The 20,458-nt window shown below is 48.6% G+C and overlaps 1 protein-coding gene across 3 annotated transcripts in view; it reads right to left on the reverse strand.

The window, feature by feature from the left end:
* PRELID2 (PRELI domain containing 2) overlaps positions 1–19,357 on the reverse strand; it is a 139,395-nt gene extending 120,038 nt beyond the window's left edge. For all 3 annotated transcript variants that reach the window (XM_075344598.1, XM_075344597.1, XM_075344596.1), the window contains exon 1: positions 19,198–19,357. In XM_075344598.1, the coding sequence (XP_075200713.1) occupies positions 19,198–19,272 (75 nt within the window). In that variant the 5' untranslated portion in view covers positions 19,273–19,357. The remainder of the gene's footprint in view (positions 1–19,197) is intronic.
* Between the last annotated feature and the right edge of the window lie 1,101 nt (positions 19,358–20,458).

Genomic DNA, 20,458 nt, shown 5'->3' on the forward strand with positions numbered 1-20,458 from the left:
CCTCTCCTGGATCTCATCTTACCTTTCCAAGCGCATGTTTAGCATCTCCCATACTATCTCATCATCCTACACTCTCTCTGTTGGAGTCCCTCAAGGCTCTGTCCTGGCACCCCTAGTCTTGACAATGCCTTTGGCTTGGGAATTCAAACTCCCAAGACTTCCAGTATCACCTATACGCTGATTACACTCAGATCTACCTCTCCGTTATCAAGAATTGCAGAGTGTCTATCAGACATAATCAAAAAGGAAGGAAAAAAAAAAAAAAAAAAAAAAATCCAGCATCGAATGTAAGGAGGATAGTTGAATAAAACTGAAAATGTATTGAGACCATTAAAAACATGAAGGGCACATGGGGGAACACAGGAACACAAAATATTCGACTATGCTCCTTACATTCAATGCTGGATATTTTTTTCCTTTTTTGATTGTACCTTTCCGCCCGGACCAGGGTGTTTCCGTGCATTGGTGGTGGATCCTGGAGTGAAGCGGGGTGAGCTGAATTTACTTTTTACGGTTGTCTATAAGACATATCCTCCATCTCATCATGCTTCCTATAGCTCAATGTGGACAAAACTAAACTCATCTTTCCTCTATTTCATCTAATGCCTTTATCTGATCTATCACAATAAACAACATCACGCAATACTGGAAGTTTGCTGCCTTGGAATTACCCTAGACTGCCTGTTCCTTCAAACCACACATCCAAGCTTTTGCCACCTCTAACTCAAGAATATTTCCAGAATCTGTCCTTTCCTCAAGCTTGAATCTACTAAAATACTAGTGCACGCCATCATCTCTCACTTAAACTACTGCAACAGCCTCACATGTGGCATCTCTGATAAGCTCGTACCTCTCCAGGCAGTCCTTAACTCTGTGGCCCGACTAAACCACCTCTTTCCTATAATTACTATATTTGATATTATATATCTATATTATATAACTATAATTCAAAGATTGACGCTTGTTCTATGTTTTGGAGACACTCCTGATTTTGGCATACAAATACTGATAAACTACTGATCAAAAATACTGATGTCTGAATGAGGCCTTAGGCTACTTTCACACTTCCATCTTTTTCCATCAGTCACAATCCATCTTGTGACTGATTAGAAGGATATGACACAGATTGTGTCGAAGGTGATGTGACAAAGTATAATTTAAAAAAAAAAAAAAAAAAGATTTTTTGAATTTACAGTCGATCTGGGCATGCCAGAGTTGTCGGATTCCGGCATTTCACGAACGACGACGGATTCCTGAGCCGATAGGCTTCCATTACAACTAAAATCGGGCACCGTCGGATCCGTCGCTGTCCGTTTTTTCAACGCACACAAAAAAAAAAAATGTTGCATTGTGCGTTGCTTCCGCCCGACCCTCATTAGTACAAGTCTATGGGGAAAGATAAAAAAAAAATGAATCTTGCAAATTATTTTGCAGGATACTGTATTTTCTCAAGGCGAAGGATTGCAACTGATGGCAAAAGATGGAAATGTGAAAGCAGCCTTAGGGTGGAAACACATCTATGCGAGTAAAATCGGTCCGACTGGGCTGAAAAAAACTCGGCTGATTTTAGTTCACGTTAGGTCCGAGTGCAACGCAAGTGCGATGCTTTTTCTGAATAAATTAATGATTTTACTAGCGTGTGTAATGCGTATTTTTTACTATGTCATCTGCCATTCAGCTCTGCTACATGGCCGCTAACAGCAGACACAGACAGCCATGTAGCAGAGCTTAATGGCAGATGACAGCAGACACAGACAGAGCCGCACAATCAGAATGAACTCGGGTGAACTTCACCCGACTTCATTGTCATGCTGCGGCTCTGTCTGTGCCGCGTCCTGATTAGCGGTCACCCATGAAGGACTCACCGGTGACCGGTAAACTCCTGAGTGACTGAAGTTAGCAGCCCTCTCTCATACTCACCGATCCCCGGCGCGGCGCTGCACGGCGTTCACACTGCTGCGGCGGCTTTTACTATTTTGAAAAAGCCGGCCGCTCATTAAACAATCTCGTATTCCCTGTTTCCCCCCGCCCACAGGCACCTATGATTGGTTGCAGTGAGACACGCCTCCACGCTGAGTGACAGGTGTCTCACTGCAACCAATCACAGCAGCCGGTGGGCGGGTCTATACTGTGCAATGAAATAAATAATTAAAAAAAATGGCGTGCGGTCCCCCCCAAATTTTAATACCAGCCAGATAAAGCCATACGGCTGAAGGCTGGTATTCTCAGGATGGGGGAGCTCCACGTTATGGGGAGCCCCCCAGCCTAACAATATCAGTCAGCAGCTGCCCAGAATTGCCGCATACATTAGAAGCGACAGTTCTGGGACTGTACCCGGCTCTTCCCGATTTACCCTGGTGCGTTGGCAAATCGGGGTAATAAGGAGTTAATGGCAGCCCATAGCTGCCACTAAATCCTCGCAAGTGAGAAGCAGCCCTTATTCGTATACTCCACATATCTGGCCCTTATTTCAAAATGGCTTCCTTTTTGCCACTCTTCCATAAAGACATAAGAAGTTCCGTTTGCAAAAAGCCATGCAAGAATAACAGGTAGTATGTGGGAGAAGGTGCTCTGGGGAGATGAGACTAAAGTAGAACTTTCTGGGCTAAAAGCTAGATACAAAATGCTCTGTGCGGAAAAATAGTGCACATCAACCTGAAACTGCCATCCTCACTGTAAAACATGGTGGTGGCAGCATCATACTGTGAGGATGCTTTTCTTCAGAGAAAGTTAAACTATTCAGAGTTGATGAGAAGATGGACGGAGCCAAATACAGGGCATTCCCGGAGGAAAACATGTTAGAGGCTGCAAGACCTAACACTGGGGTGTAGATTCACCTTCCAGCAAGACAATGACACTAAACATACGGTTAGAGCTACAAGGGTTGGTTTAGAGCAAAGCATATTTGTGTGTGAATGGCCCAGTCACAATCCTGACCTAAATCCCATAGAGAATGTGTGGCAAAACTTGAAAATTGGTGTTCACAGACGCTCGCCATCAAATCTCAATGAGCTGGAGCCAGTTTGCAAATGAATAATTGGCAAAAAGGGTGTCCCTTACACTAATTACTTTGAATGTCAAAATGGCGGTATAATCCTTTTAGAAAAAGTTTGCATTTTTTGAGTCAGCTGGACGATGAACTAGGGGGGGGTCTTACAATTTTTTTTTGCACAACTGTAGTACACATACAGTTCTACTTGCTTTCCCTTCATTTCACCCCCCTTCAATCTTGATTGACAGCTCTGGATTTCTAGCGCTAGAGACAGGCGGAGATAGATGGAAAAGAAGCAGGTGGGAAGGTGCACTGAACTGTTTGCCACACCAAAGGTGCTGCGAGCGCCTGTGCTTAGTTTGAACAGTCATTCTGTGCTGACAGATTCCCTTTAAAGGGAACCTGTCAGGTCCAATATACACCTAGGACCACGAGCAGTTCTGGATGCATATTTCTAATCCCTGTATCTAGTAACTTCCTAAAGATTTCTTTATGTATAAGTATTTCTAAAGATCTTTAATGATATGCTACTGAGTGCAAGGACTAGTTCTTGCGCTCATTCCGCCCTCTTTGCATGGTAGTGTGCCCACAGGCGAGTGCTAACATGCTACTCAATGCAGCATCATCAACAGTGACGCACGTACCTGTGTCCGCAGTCCCCAAAGTCCCAGTCATGCGCACAAGCCTTCTCTGAAGCCGGGATGTGTACACTTTGCTTCATACTGTGCATGACTGGAAGTGCTGGGACTTCAGATCAGTGGTGACAGCGAACACAGGTACGCGAGTCACCGCTAGTGATGATGCATTGAAGAAAAAAAAAAAAAAAAAAAATATACCATGTTACCATGACTCTGTGGGTGTACTACCATGCTAAGAAGGCAGAATGAGCGCAGGAACTATCACCCTTGGGACTAGTCCCCACACTTATTAGCATATTAAAAATAAATGATCTTTAAATATACTTTTTCTAAAGATCCCTTTATCTATGCTAGTGTATACAGGGACGGTTAGGCAGGAATTAACAATTTGCACGCAGAACTGCTCGTGGTTCTGGGGGCATATTGCACTTGACAGGTTCCCTTTAAGCTCAGACCACAACTGCGTTACGGTTTCAGTTTATAATGGAAGCGTACTCCAGATGCCAGCAGTGCCAAACACACCATATTGCTTTATAATAGTGTGTCGATGTCTCAATCGTATATAAAAATAAGCAGTGGACATCTGTCAAGAACTTGCTAATGTGCCAAATCTTTGGCGATCACTGCAAACACCAATATATCCTCCCCCTACGTGGAGAAGTTGTAGCTCCTGTGGATCCCATCATCCATACTATCTAGCAGCCACTTCCTAGCTCTACCTTTTCACATCACATAATTAGCAGTCTTTTAAGTCACGGAATAAGAGGACTACGGCTCCTTGCCCAGGTGATTCTCCTTTATACACACCGCTTTGAAGTACGGGGATTTCTTTGAACTGTGCAGCAATATTTACACTTTCAACTTCATTCTGCGGGTCCAATCTGTAAGCTGTGGCGTTACGTTATCCCACTACAAAAGGCTGGACAAATCCTCCTTGTGCAATTACAAAGGGTTCCTGAAGAGGTAGGGATTAGCCATCTTCTTGTGTAACGGTGCGGCCCTGTGTACTAGCACGCCGGACGAGGCGGATTTAGTCTTATCTTTAGAGAAATTAAATTGGAAGATAAACAGCTTTGTGACCAACAGGTCTTTTCTACCTCCCTCCACATAGCGGCAGCTCAAAGAGTGCCTTCTCTGTAATGACAGAACACACAACACACAATGCCAGAACGCAAGACAAATAACCTCCCTGCAAGCCAACAGCAGCCAGGACCATCTAGTGGTGCCACCTCCCGCCATCTGCCGCCTTGTCAAGCGTTAGCATTTACTTGTTTTTCTCTGCTCAGCAAAGCAATTTTATCTCAATTAAGACACCGCGGCGTTGTCGACTACAGGACCGGCCATGCTCTATACGCTTATTAACTCCTTTTCTGCCAGCTGTTGGCAGCATGTGTTCCATAACAGCCTGCAAGCATTAGATATTAAAATGCTTTTATGTTTTGTTTTTTGTATCTGCCATTACTACAGATGTGTTCACACCAGTGACTCCACAAGCGTTTTCATATGGCTAATCACGTAAAATCGAGTTCTGGAGCCAGGAACCATTGAGTCGGAGCATAGACACAGATCTGCTCTGTCATTAGCTGGATAATTGACTTGCCCTGTCATTTCAGGTCTTGGAAAATGACAAAGCCGTTCTTCTCAATCACTGGTCCATGGACCTCTCGCTTTCCTTTCAGCATCAGTGACGTTTCATCTTATGGCAGAAATAAGCTACAGCTGAGAATACTGAAGAATCAAAACTCCTCCGCATAGCGTCACTTGACCAGCCATTCTGGAGGGGGGGGTCCACAATGGTAATGTTATGGACAAGATCATGAACTAGGAGTATTAAGAGTTATATGAAGATATCCAAAAAACAGGATTTAAGATCGTGCTTTAACTGTGTACCACTATGGGGAGATAAGGTATGCACACCAGTGACTATGCAAGGGGAATACATGGAATAGCAGAAACTGCTGTGTGAATACTGACTTGAAAAATCCAATAGCTATATGTAAGAGTGAAAATGTGAAAAATGGAATCTGCATTACTGCCATGAACATATGAATAAAGAGAAATTTAGCTACTGAATTGATCAATGCAATAGAGCCCCAACACTACGCCAAAGTATTTCTCTACGTTGGGGTCCCTAGCTTGTGTGTGTCCTCTCATGCAGTTAAAAAACTTACCGTGTATGGGAAGCTGAGACCCAGGCTATTTATGCGTATGATATGGATTGGCAATAGGTGTGGTTGGGGAGGGTTCACAAACGTGTTAGTAGTTTTTCGTTTGTGAACCCTCCCCAACCACACCTATTGCCAATCCATATCATACGCATAAATAGCCTGGGTCTCAGCTTCCCATACACGGTAAGTTTTTTAACTGCATGAGAGGACACACACAAGCTAGGGACCCCAACGTAGAGAAATACTTTGGCGTAGTGTTGGGGCTCTATTGCATTGATCAATTCAGTAGCTAAATTTCTCTTGATTCATATGTTCATGGCAGTAATGCAGATTCCATTTTTCACATTTTCACTCTTACATATAGCTATTGGATTTTTCAAGTCAGTATTCACACAGCAGTTTCTGCTATTCCATGTATTGCCCTTGCATAGTCACTGGTGTGCATACCTTATCTCCCCATAGTGATGTTTTTTAGGTTTTTGCACCCAGTTCAGACTTAGAATGGTGTTCCAAACATTATTCCTTATTGTTAACTGTGTACCACACCTATATCTGCATTCAGACATCATAAGACTCCTCAGACAGTCTGGACTTTCATGTGTCAAGTGAATCATGCGGACTTAGCTTAATATAAATGAGGAAATACAGTATACATATATTACAGAATAAGCTATGTTACGGTTTATCCAATAGGAGACGTGTTACATATTCATGGCTCCTAGCCAACTGATTCCTTTCAATGTGTCTTAACTTCCGCAATAAAGACAGTCATATTTTCTATGCAGATCCGTATGGAAGAATAGTATGCATGCTACCAACAAATGACTCAGGATTTGGATGCAGACGGGGTTAAGGTAGATGCATAATTAGATTGCATCATTGTAAATTTATGTCCCCCTTAACAGTAAGACCCCCATGAGCTAAGCGGTTACCACTTATTCTGTGCATAAATCCACTCTGTTCCAAGACAAAGTCTGCACATTTCTGGACTTCACTAAAGAAGGGTTATTGATATGGAAAACTGTATTGGTTTCATCAGTATAAGATCTCGGCTTGTCATTCAATAGAAACTTTTAGGCTATGTTCACACTAGAAAAATGATTTTTCTTAAGAAATTTCTTAAGAGTGCACCTGTGTTAAAAAACGCACCAAAAACGCATCTGCGTTTTTGCCGCGTTTTTACCGCTGGTTGCTCCCTGCGTTATTGTGCCTATTATCTATGGCAAAAAACGCAGTAAGCTGCAGAAAAGAAGTGACATGCTCATTCTTTTTCTTAAGAAAATCTACTGAAAGAATTTTCTTAAGAAAAAAACGCAGTGTGTGCACAGCTAATTTTTTTTGCCATAGGTTTTGCTGGGGAATGTCTGCAGAAAGGTTACAAGAATTTCTCAAGAAATTTCTGCAGCAAAAACGGACCCAAAACGCAGGTAAAAAACGCAGTGTCTGAACATAGCCTTACTGGATACCTCTAGAGTACAGAAAACAGACACAGATGCCTGACAAATACCAGCATTGCTGGAACTTTACTTGTACATATTCCTGCAATAAAACACCCAATCTCTGAATAAAAGGCATGCTTACATTCAGAATCCTAGTGCCAGTATAGCACTGGCTTTACTTTCTATATGAATATCCTGCTGGTTGGTTCTCTTTAAGCTTGCTTACAAATAATCACTGCCAATAGCACCTCATCCTGAGTAAACAGGTTATGGGCTGCCAAGAAAAAGAGCAGCCTATGCACATGGAAAGATGATATAAGGCCCCATGCGCATGCTGCAGTTTTTGATGAGTTTTTAGTGCAGTCTGTGGTGACCTTTTAGTCAATACAAACTGTATGCTTTTCCTTACCCAGCAAAGTCTATAAGATTTCAGATTTGCCGTGTATACATTGCTATTTTTTTGGGGGCTACAGTGTTATGGTGACAAAACTGCAGCACTTCAATTCTTTTTGCGGTTTTCTCCCATTGGTGAAGAAAAACGCATGTTCAAATGCATTTTTTTTATGCTTTTGGCTTTTTTTCACCACAGGGTGCATTTTTGTGGTTACGACAAAATTGCAGTGTACGTTGATACCCTTACTGATTGTTCTGAGTGCATGGGATGTGAGGTCGGCCTGACTAAATTGGCCATTTAAGGCCGGGGCCACACAAGGCAATAGTGCGATTCTTGCATGACACTCAGCTTATGGTGGCAGGACAGCAGAGCAGAGTGTTATGTGAGTGTCCCTGCGACTGAGGTCGACCGAGCGAGCGGACCTCAGCTGCGAAGGGGTGGGATTTATCTCCCCCTCTCCTCCGTAGCCGGCTATTGCCATTCTCGCCCTGCACTTGTAGTACATCGGTGTACTGCGAGTGCAGTGTGATTTTTCTCTCACCCATTCACTTGAATGGGTGCGAGAGAGAGAGTCTCACATTACAATCACAGCATACTGCGACTGTTTTCTCGGTCCGATTAGGGCTGAGAAAATCATCGCTCATGTGTGCTGACACACAGGCTAATATTGGTCCGAGTGGAGTGTGATGTTTTATCGCACTCCACTCGCACAGATTTTCTCACTGTGTGGCTTAGGCCTAATGGCCGCAGTCAGACTGTGGAAATGTAGCCCTAGACTAGACAGATGTAGATGCACTAAGTTTATCAAAACGTATTAGGCACGTTAATAAATCTGAATTGTCACACTGTTTAGTCTATGTTTGGACTATGCAAATATTAGACAGTTGTATTAGATCAGGCCCATTATCTCTCCCAGATAGGACGTTAATATAAAGAAGGCTATCTTTGGATACCTCCTGAATATCAGATTGGTGGGGACCGACACTCCTACTGCCAAGCTGTGATCACCTCCAGACGTGGATAGATGCAAGCAGTGTACAGAGAAGAATAGTGGAACGCCGTACACTGTTAGTGGCTACGGTCAGGTACTGAGAATCCGATACTACTGAATAAAATAAAATAAAATAATGGGATGTATTAAAAGAGGTATAAGTGTTCATGAAAAAAATATAGTTCTACCTCTGTACAAGTCCCTAGTGCGACCGCACTTAGAATACTGTGTACAATTCTGGTCACCGATATATAAGAAGGATATAGCTGAACTGGAGAGGGTGCAGAGAAGAGCGACCAAGATTATTAGAGGAATGGGTGGGCTGCAATACCAAGACAGGTTATTAAACTTGGGGTTATTTAGTTTGGAAAAACGAAGGCTTAGGGGGGATCTAATCACAATGTATAAATATATGAGGGGACAGTACAGAGACCTTTCCAAAGATCTTTTTACACCTAGGCCTGCGACTGGAACACGGGGGCATCCGCTACGTCTTGAGGAAAGAAGGTTTAATCATAATCACAGACGATGATTCTTTACTGTACGAGCAGTGAGACTATGGAACTCTCTGCCGCATGATGTTGTAATGAGTGATTCACTACTAACATTTAAGCAGAGCCTGGACGCCTTTCTTGAAAAATGTAATATTACCAGTTATGTATATTAGATTTTATGACAGGGTATTGATCCAGGGAACTAGTCTGATTGCCGGATGTGGAGTCAGGAAGGAAATTTTTCCCCATTGGAACTTGTTTGCCACATTGGGGTTTTTTTTTGCCTTCCTCTGGATCAACATGTTAGGCTACGGGTTGAACTAGATGGACTTAGAGTCTCCCTTCAACCTTAAAAACTATGATACTATGATACTATGAATAGCAGCCAGCAGTGGCCATAACACTGAACGATGCTGTGCTGTTCCGCTCTATTCACAATTCATTTGTAGCTGCTACAAGGTGATAAACAGCTGATCAGTGGGGTGCCAGGGGTGGGACACCCAGCAATCCGATATGTATGGCCTAGTCTTAAGGTGGCTTTACACACTGCAACATCGCAAACGACATCGCTGTAACGTCACCGGTTTTGTGACGTAATAGCGACCTCCCCAGCGACATTTCAGTGTGTGAAACACATCAGCGACCCGGCCCCTGCTGTGAAGTTGCTGATCGCTACAAATCGTTCAGGACCATTCTTTGGTCCTTTGTGTCCCGCTGTGCAGCATGATCGCTAGAAAGTCTCAGTGTGTAAAGGGAACTTTACAGCGACTTCGTTAGCGACTTCCCTTTCAAAAAGCTGCTTTACAACGTCCCCAATGACTAGCTAGGTCGTTCTGCAGGTCCGTATCGCTGTTGCGTCGTTGGCCAGGTCTGCCTGTTTGACAGCTCACCAGAGACTCAGAGACTTTGTAGCGATCCCGGACAGGTTGGGATCGCTGGTGGAATCACTAGAAAGTCTCAGTGTGTAAAGGAGCCTTAAGGATAGGTCAATATAAAACCCTGAGTTGGATAGGTGTGGCATGAATACGGCAAGACTAAATTTCTCACAGCAACTCCGCTTTGTAAAGAAAAAAAAAAAAAAAAAAAAAGAAGAAGAACACACACACACACACACACACACACACACACACACACACACACACACACACACACACACACACACACACAGCGACTTTTCAAAAGGTTTTAGGTCAGATTTCTGTCACAAACACTTTGATGACAGTTCTTCTCACAGATGTATCTGTATAAACCTCAGAACAAGTTTATTAGCTCTTATTCACACATCAGTAATTTGGTCAGTGTTTCATCAGTATTTGTAGGCCAACACCTGAAGTGGCTCCAAAATAAAGAATAGATATAAATCGAAAATACCCTTTTCTTTTTGAACGCCACTCCTAGTTTTGGCCTACAAATAGTAAAAAAACCACAAGGATGGGCCTCCCGACAGAAGCTTACTGTTTAGATGTCATATTTAGATGACTATCCAAATGTTTTATTGGACAGCCCTCAGTCCAATGTTATACTATAAGGACGTGCAAACGTGTGCTTTCTCGCATATGCAGATTCAGCATGGGGAAAAAAAAAATAAATAAATATATTTATATGAGAGTATATCAGACGGAGTGTTCCCATTCAAGTCTATGGGTGCATGTAAAAACGACTACACTCTGATGTCATCCGAGTGCAGTCCAATTTATCTGGACACAGGCAATGGAGAAATTAAAGGGGATCTGTCACCTTTTGTGTTAAAGGGAATCTGTTATCAGGTTTTTGCTACCTCATCTGAGTGATCCTGAATCCAACGATGTGTCACTTAAGAGAAGTCTGCCTCTGATCTTCATTATTCACAATTTTTCATCCCCTTCCTCCTCTCTGATGTCAGGAGTGCAGACGGAATTCTTGTGCTTGCACATTCTGCATGCAGTCTCACCCCCTGTACCTTTGGAAAAAAAGGTGGTTGAATCGACACAGATCTAGCCTGCTCCCCTTCAGCCCACTAATCAATAATGCTCACTGACTTACTAGACTGAGCATTAAGGGTGCTTTACACGCTGCAATTGCTAGCGATGTCGAGCACGATAGCACCCGCCCAGTCGTTCGTGCGACATTTGGTGCTCGCTGCCGTAGCGAACATTATCACTATGGCAGCGTGACACGCACATACCTTGTCAGCAACGTCGCTGTGACCGCCAAACAATCCCTCCCTCAAGAGGGAGGTGCGTTCGGCATCATAGCGACGTCACTAAGCGGCCGGCCAATAGAAGCGGAGGGGCGGAGATGAGCGGGACGTAACATCCCGCCTACCTCCTTCCTTCCTCATTGCCGGTGGACGCAGGTAAGGAGATGTTAGTCATTCCTGCGGTGTCACACATAGTGGTGTGCTGCTGCAGGAATGATGAACAACATCGTACCAGTGGCAGCAGCGATATTAAGGAAAGGAGCGACGTGTCAACGATCACCGTTTTTGAACGATTTTGCGATCGCTGATCGTCGCTCCTTGGTGTCACACGCTGCGATGTCGCTACCGGATGTGCGTCACTAACTACGTGTCCCCGACGATATATCGGTAGCGATGTCGCAGCGTGTAAAGCACCCTTTAGGGTATTGGCACTGCTGGTGACTTTGGGTCAGGAGATCCACAGTCAGTCCTGAAAGTATGGTCTGTATTTGGACCATTACACACAGAAAGTGTAGGAATCGGAGCAGACAGCACTTTCTTTTACAGAAATTGACTGCAAAAAAAGTGTATACATGCCTGAGTGTGGTCAGGTGTATATGTCCCGTGCATACATGCCTGACTATGGCTATAAACGCAGAGTCCTTAGCCTTACACATACACACTTTCCAGTGCTCTGAGCACAATTATGTCACGTAGCTAGCTTGTCTTCAAAGAAAACAAAATGTAACGGTGTGAAATATGATGCAGAGGTATCCCGAACGGCCAGAAAACCGTACGAGTGTAGCACAAAGAACGGCATCAGGCGGCCTCACTTAAAATTCCAGCTGTATCTTCCCGTCCATGGTTATAGACCTTGTGAGACCCGAGCGAGCGGGATTTATGGGCCTGTCTTCAAGGTGAACTTCTCATCTTTTATGTACTGTTACATGACATACGCTCTGAAGCGCCGACTGAGGAGACATTCGCTCATGGCAACAATGCTTTAATATAGATGCCTTCAAATACCGCATGCATTGTCACACTAAATAAATGCAAAAGACACACCGAGGGGACATTTCAATGCAAAATAACAGGTAGCAGCGTCTTCCTAATTACGAGGCTGACAGCGTCCTTGGCATGTGTTTATTGGGATCCAACTTATGAAAAGTATTACCGAAGCTCGAACCACATTCTACTAAATCATCTGAAAATCCAAAATGATGATTAATGCTCCCAAACCAAAAAGCGTTCCATTCAGCTGTGTTATTAGCACTGTCTGGAGGCAGCTGCAGGAACTAATGGCATTTTATGGCATCGGAAGACGAGCCCACCACACACAATACTTGTAAGAAGTTTATCTGAAAACTAAAAATGAGAAACTTTAATAATACATCTCATCAGACTCTTTCTCTGCCAGAATTGGTCATTATCAAAATTCTCAATTCGGAGGTTAAATCTGTACTCAGTGAAGACTTTCCCACCATTACGGAGATTGGAGATGGCAGTTGGTGCTGATGAGATTCTATGTAGACAGAAGAGGCAGAGCTCTGCCGCTAGCTCTTCCTTCTCCTGCCATCATGGAATCTCATCAGTAACAACTGCCATAGAATAGGAATAGGTCAGCAGTGTGAGATTGGTGGGGGTGCACCTGCTGACAAGTTATTCCGGCTGCCGTCAGCTCTGAGAAGTGATCTGGTGCGGAACGGAATGTGGCAATGCAGCACCGTAGGATATGCTACCCCAGTGGTCTGCAGGATCCTAAGGCTTTCTGGAACAACCTCTGCCGACAACCCACACCTCACACACAGGTAGGGGCACATTCCCTGAGAAGGGGAAGGGGCGTGGCTAAATGGGAAGCAACAGGGGTTGCTAGGCAGAGAAAAAATAATGACAGTTGAAGGGGTGACAGTTGAAAGGAGTCAGTGAGTGAGAGGAATGTGAGGAGACCCCAAAGGGCGACTAGGAGATAGTAGCCTGAGGGTAGACAGAAGATCCCAGGTACTACGCACGACGGGGTACTGGACCCCAGAGTAGACAGCTCCAGGCAGTCTGCTGATCCAGCCATGTGTGGTGACTTCCAGGGTACCACACCACCCATAGGCTCAGGGACACAGCCTCATATATAGGACCCGGGAGAGGGCACAGAAAAGTAGCCTACCCCACAAGGGACCGCGAGGCCTGTCATACTGGGACCGGAAAAACAAAGGAGCGGAGCGCCGCAGGTCACCAACAGCTTCAGGCAAGGGGACCATCAGCTCTGCATGTGCACGGAGGGCTCAACTGGGTCTCATGTCAGCACCGGCACAAAGGAAAGTCGGTTGACCATACGTACCAAACTGTACTTTTTTTCCACTTGCAACATCCAGCCAGTAAATACCGGTTAATCTGCAAGAACGGTGTTGTGTCTATTACTGGCGCACCAGAAGGCGCAGCACACCTACATGGGACTTAAGCCCCTACTGGCGGAGGGTGCGAACACACTTGCTGCTATACCATCTGTCCCTAAAACCACAGCAGCGGCGGGACATCTTATTACCGCAACCCGCCAGTGGCATCACAAGTGACATACAAAATAACCCTGTTACCGAGCGCCCCCAGGTAACGGAACCAGGCACTGCCACCTGTGACGGTGATCCCCATTATCTACCGCCCCGAACAGAGCATCCCAAGGGCCTGGGGCGTGGCAGCAGCGCTGTCAACAGTTTAGTGGCTGTAGCAGGTACTGCAGATTTACCCCTATTCAAATGAATAGGCCACTATACAGCATTGGTGTGCCACACCTTATTGCAAAAAAACGCAGTATTTCACTGCCACCGCAAAGTGAGTGAGATTTTTAAGTCTCATGTACATGGTGCTTTTTTTTTTTTTTTTTTTTGCAAGTTTGAAGCAGTTTCCAATAAACAGAATATTGATTCTTTCAGAATTTTTCACCCGTTCTAATGACGAGAAAAAAAAAAAAAACGCATGAAAAACATGTTATTCATGCAGCGTCTTTCCTCCCATTACTGACAATGTCTGCAGCCAATACTTAGGCTATGTGCCTACGGGGACAGTGTCCTGCGGTTATATCCGCAAGACATTCTGCAGGTGCTCCCTGAAATCCGCAACAGAAGTTTCTCTGTTTCAATGCTGCGGATATACAGCGGAATATCCTGCATTGAGGATACAGTACCATGGCTTCGGCACTGCATCCTCAATGCAGAACAAGTGCTGCAGTGATCGGGGTGCTCATACTTACCTCCATCATGCTGCACCTTGCTTTCCGGCGGCCGGGTCACTGTCAGCGTCTGGTTCACTGTGCTGGAGGTGGGCGGGCCTGAACTAGCTCCAGCTGTCACATGACCGGAGCTCGTGCAGGCCCCGCCCACCTCTTCCTTCATGTACCCGGCTGGATCCACCGCGCTGCTGTACACCGGACGGAGAAAGTGACTCGGGTCTCTATCAAGGCAGGTAAGTATATGGGACCCTGCGGAGAAATCCGCAACAATAATTGACATGCTGATTTTTCCGCACGAAAATCCGCACGATTTCCGCTGCGGAAAAATCCGCAGCGTGGGCACAGCATTTCCCAAATGCCATAGAAATGACTGGGAAGTAGCTGTGCTGCAGATTTTCGGGAAATCCACGGCTTTTCCGCGAGAAATCCGCGGCAAAATCCGCGCATTTTCCGCAGCGTGGGCACATAGCCTTAACGTGCACAGCACCTGATGTGAGGATCAAGAAGGGAATGACATGAGCCGCATCCTATGGAATTCTGAACGCCCCATTATCTTGGAAAGGACAGTGTGCAGAAAGCTTCAGTTAGGCCTGAAGTAACGAGGATGACCTTTAATATAGGTGGAAATGCATTCCACCACTCACTCGCGGTTATCAGCTGCCGCTCGATGCCAGTGCCATGTCTTCAGGAGCAATGTATGAGGTATGTGAAGTATGAAGCTAGTTTCTACAAGCCTCTAATACCATCATACAGAAAAGCTTGTCTCAGAAATTATTTATACGCTTTTTTCACGAACCCTTACCTACAATCAGAGTGTCTGCTCTCCATCTGAACACACAGTATAGCAGTATACTAATTGAGCAGTTAGGGAGATTTATCAACACCAGTGCCTATAGCAACAATCGCAATGACCATTCATGTTCTAAAAAAGGACTAACAAAATGAGGACTGGGAAGCAACTGGGCAAATTGCTCCATACTTTAGAGGCCAAATTTAGTCATTGAAATAAAATAGTGTGTGGAGCCTGAAGTACAAAGTGGCTGCTGCTCTCCAGACCGGACCTCAACAGACCCATAAACGCTAAGAGACCCGCAGCCAATTAGTAATACGCCAACCTCCAGAAACGGGCAGTGTGTCACAGACGTCTAAAGTCAGCCTTAGACCGGTATCACACGTCAGTGATTCTGGTACGTATGTGCTAGTTTTTTCACATATCAGAATCATGGACATATGCAGATCCATTAAAAAAAGAAATCAATGGGTCTGCGCACACAGTGATTTCTCACTGGCCGTGTCTTCGTGCGGCGTACATGCGTGTCCGTGATTTCCGCACGGAGACAGGTCCGTTTTTTTCTGGCATCACTGATTGTGCTGATCTGATGAATTAGGTTTCCAGGTAATTTTTATTTAATAATACAATAAAAAAAAGAAACTCCAAAAAATAATGGCAATATTGCGTGTTGCATTTTCATTATCTTTCAGCAAAAGGATTATTTTTTCCCCATTTTTCTGTACAATATATGATAGAAAAGAATGGTGTCAATCCAAACTACAATTTGTCCAACAAAATACAAGGCTGTGAAGTTGGGAGGAGAAAGAGGAAGGAAAAAATTAAAAAGGAAAAGACGTAAAATGCAACAAACAAAATAGTCTGTGTCCATACAAGGTTAATAGGTGCACTGCATACAGTAAGATGAATGTGACAGGTGACAGGTAGAGGCGCCCTATACGGGGGCACAGGCGCCCTATACGGGGGCACAGGCGCCCTATACGGGGGCACAGGCGCCCTATACGGGGGCACAGGCGCCCTATACGGGGGCACAGGCGCCCTATACGGGGGCACAGGCGCCCTATACGGGGGCACAGGCGACAGGCGCCCTGCACAGGCGACAGGCGACAGGCGCCCTGCACAGGCGACAGGCGACAGGCGCCCTGCACAGGCGACAGGCGACAGGCGCCCTGCACAGGCGACAGGCGCCCTGCACAGGCGACAGGCGCCCTGCACAGGCGACAGGCGACAGGCGCCCTGCACAGGCGACAGGCGCCCTGCACAGGCGACAGGCGCCCTGCACAGGCGACAGGCGCCCTGCACAGGCGACAGGCGCCCTGCACAGGCGACAGGCGCCCTGCACAGGCGACAGGCGCCCTGCACAGGCGACAGGCGCCCTGCACAGGCGACAGGCGCCCTGCACAGGCGCCCTATACAGGGGCACAGGCGCCCTATACAGGGGCACAGGCGCCCTATACAGGGGCACAGGCGCCCTATACAGGGGCACAGGCGCCCTATACAGGGGCACAGGCGCCCTATACAGGGGCGACAGGCGCCCTATACAGGGGCGACAGGCGCCCTGCACAGGCGACAGGCGCCCTATACAGGGGCACAGGCGACAGGCGCCCTATACAGGGGCACAGGCGACAGGCGCCCTATACGGGGGCACAGGCGACAGGCGCCCTATACGGGGGCACAGGCGCACAGGCGCCCTATACGGGGGCACAGGCGCACAGGCGCCCTATACGGGGGCACAGGGGCACAGGCGCCCTATACGGGGGCACAGGGGCACAGGCGCCCTATACGGGGGCACAGGGGCACAGGCGCCCTATACGGGGGCACAGGGGCACAGGGGCCCTATACGGGGGCACAGGGGCCCTATACGGGGGCACAGGGGCCCTATACGGGGGCACAGGCGCCCTATACGGGGGCACAGGCGCCCTATACGGGGGCACAGGGGCACAGGGGCCCTATACGGGGGCACAGGCGCCCTATACGGGGGCACAGGCGCCCTATACGGGGGCACAGGCGCCCTATACGGGGGCACAGGCGCCCTATACGGGGGCACAGGCGCCCTATACGGGGGCACAGGCGCCCTATACGGGGGCACAGGCGCCCTATACGGGGGCACAGGCGCCCTATACGGGGGCACAGGCGCCCTATACGGGGGCACAGGCGCCCTATACGGGGGCACAGGCGACAGGCGCCCTGCACAGGCGACAGGCGCCCTGCACAGGCGCCCGGCGCCCTGCACAGGGGCACAGGGGCACAGGCGCCCTGCACAGGGGCACAGGCGACAGGCGCCCTGCACAGGGGCACAGGCGACAGGCGCCCTGCACAGGGGCACAGGCGACAGGCGCCCTGCACAGGGGCACAGGCGACAGGCGCCCTGCACAGGGGCACAGGCGACAGGCGCCCTGCACAGGGGCACAGGCGACAGGCGCCCTGCACAGGGGCACAGGCGACAGGCGCCCTGCACAGGGGCACAGGCGACAGGCGCCCTGCACAGGGGCACAGGCGACAGGCGCCCTGCACAGGGGCACAGGCGACAGGCGCCCTGCACAGGGGCACAGGCGACAGGCGCCCTGCACAGGGGCACAGGCGACAGGCGCCCTGCACAGGGGCACAGGCGACAGGCGCCCTGCACAGGGGCACAGGCGACAGGCGCCCTGCACAGGGGCACAGGCGACAGGCGCCCTGCACAGGGGCACAGGCGACAGGCGCCCTGCACAGGGGCACAGGCGACAGGCGCCCTGCACAGGGGCACAGGCGACAGGCGCCCTGCACAGGGGCACAGGCGACAGGCGCCCTGCACAGGGGCACAGGCGACAGGCGCCCTGCACAGGGGCACAGGCGACAGGCGCCCTGCACAGGGGCACAGGCGACAGGCGCCCTGCACAGGGGCACAGGCGACAGGCGCCCTGCACAGGGGCACAGGCGACAGGCGCCCTGCACAGGGGCACAGGCGACAGGCGCCCTGCACAGGGGCACAGGCGACAGGCGCCCTGCACAGGGGCACAGGCGACAGGCGCCCTGCACAGGGGCACAGGCGACAGGCGCCCTGCACAGGGGCACAGGCGACAGGCGCCCTGCACAGGGGCACAGGCGACAGGCGCCCTGCACAGGGGCACAGGCGACAGGCGCCCTGCACAGGGGCACAGGCGACAGGCGCCCTGCACAGGGGCACAGGCGACAGGCGCCCTATACAGGGGCACAGGCGACAGGCGCCCTATACAGGGGCACAGGCGACAGGCGCCCTATACAGGGGCACAGGCGACAGGCGCCCTATACAGGGGCACAGGCGACAGGCGCCCTATACAGGGGCACAGGCGACAGGCGCCCTATACAGGGGCACAGGCGACAGGCGCCCTATACAGGGGCACAGGCGACAGGCGCCCTATACAGGGGCACAGGCGACAGGCGCCCTATACAGGGGCACAGGCGACAGGCGCCCTATACAGGGGCACAGGCGACAGGCGCCCTATACAGGGGCACAGGCGACAGGCGCCCTATACAGGGGCACAGGCGACAGGCGCCCTATACAGGGGCACAGGCGACAGGCGCCCTATACAGGGGCACAGGCGACAGGCGCCCTATACAGGGGCACAGGCGACAGGCGCCCTATACAGGGGCACAGGCGACAGGCGCCCTATACAGGGGCACAGGCGACAGGCGCCCTATACAGGGGCACAGGCGACAGGCGCCCTATACAGGGGCACAGGCGACAGGCGCCCTATACAGGGGCACAGGCGACAGGCGCCCTATACAGGGGCACAGGCGACAGGTACAGTAGGGGTATTATATAAGGGGGAGCAGTCACGTGATCTGTGTGCAGGGCACAGAGCAGCCTCCTGTTGCTGTCACACGCCATCCATGCACCCTTCGCTGGCTGATGTGATGCCCTCACACTGAGGACTATCAGATCCCCTGCACTCACCTTGCTGAGGTAGCCAGACACCACTTGCTGGAACGGATAACAGTACACGTTGTTCGCCACCACCTCGGCGCCCATCCTGAGCCGTCCTCCTCACCGCACCCCCTGGTCCACGCTGTCTCTTTTGGTACTTTTCTGCCCTAAGGCGCCATGTTTTTTTAAACTCTTTGAAACAACTTTATTAGTCGCGGACAGCGCGTGCAGCACACATGTGAAGGGATTATACGTGCTTAGTAGCGACGCTTCCCCAATGTCAGTGGGAGTGAACGTGCCTGCCAGCAGCTGCTGCTATGGTGGTGTCTGTAAGGGAAGGTGCACTGCTGCGGTGCATGTGTATAGGGATAGGTGTGTATAGGGATAGGTGTGTATAGGGATAGGTGTGTATAGGGATAGGTGTGTATAGGGATAGGTGTGTATAGGGATAGGTGTGTATAGGGATAGGTGGGGATAGGGATAGGTGGGGATAGGGATAGGTGGGGATAGGGATAGGTGTGTATAGGGATAGGTGGGGATAGGGATAGGTGGGGATAGGGGATAGGTGTGTATAGGGGATAGGTGGGGATAGGTGGGGATAGGGGATAGGTGGGGATAGGGGATAGGTGATAGGTGTGTATAGGGGATAGGTGTGTATGTGTAAAGGGGATAGGTGTGTGTATGTGTAAAGGGGATAGGTGTGTATGTGTAAAGGGGATAGGTGTGTATGTGTAAAGGGGATAGGTGTATTCTCAGCCTGTGTTAGAGGAAACAGGCAGCCAGACAGACCATTGATGACCACCTTGTACATTCCCCCACATCCAGTATGATATCCCCACAGTATATTCCCCCACACACAGTATGATGTCCTCATAGTACATTCTCCCACACACAGTATGATATCCTCACATTATATCCCCCCACATACAGTATGATGTCCTCACAGTATATTCCCCACATACAGTATAATGTCCTCACAGCATATTCCCCCACATACAGTATGATATCCTCACAGTAGATCCCCCTACATACAGTATAATGTCCTCACAGTATATTCTCCCACACACATTATGATGTCTTCACAGTATATCCCCCCACATACAGTATGATGTCCTCACAGTAGATCCCCCTACATACAGTATAATGTCCTCACAGTATATTCTCCCACACACATTATGATGTCTTCACAGTATATCCCCCCACACACGGTATGATATCCTCACAGTATATCCCCCCACATACAGTATGATATCCTCACAGTATATTCCCCCACATACAGTATGATATCCTC

This window comes from Anomaloglossus baeobatrachus, chromosome 4 (assembly GCF_048569485.1).
Source record: "Anomaloglossus baeobatrachus isolate aAnoBae1 chromosome 4, aAnoBae1.hap1, whole genome shotgun sequence".
NCBI classification, from domain to species: Eukaryota; Metazoa; Chordata; class Amphibia; order Anura; family Aromobatidae; genus Anomaloglossus; species Anomaloglossus baeobatrachus.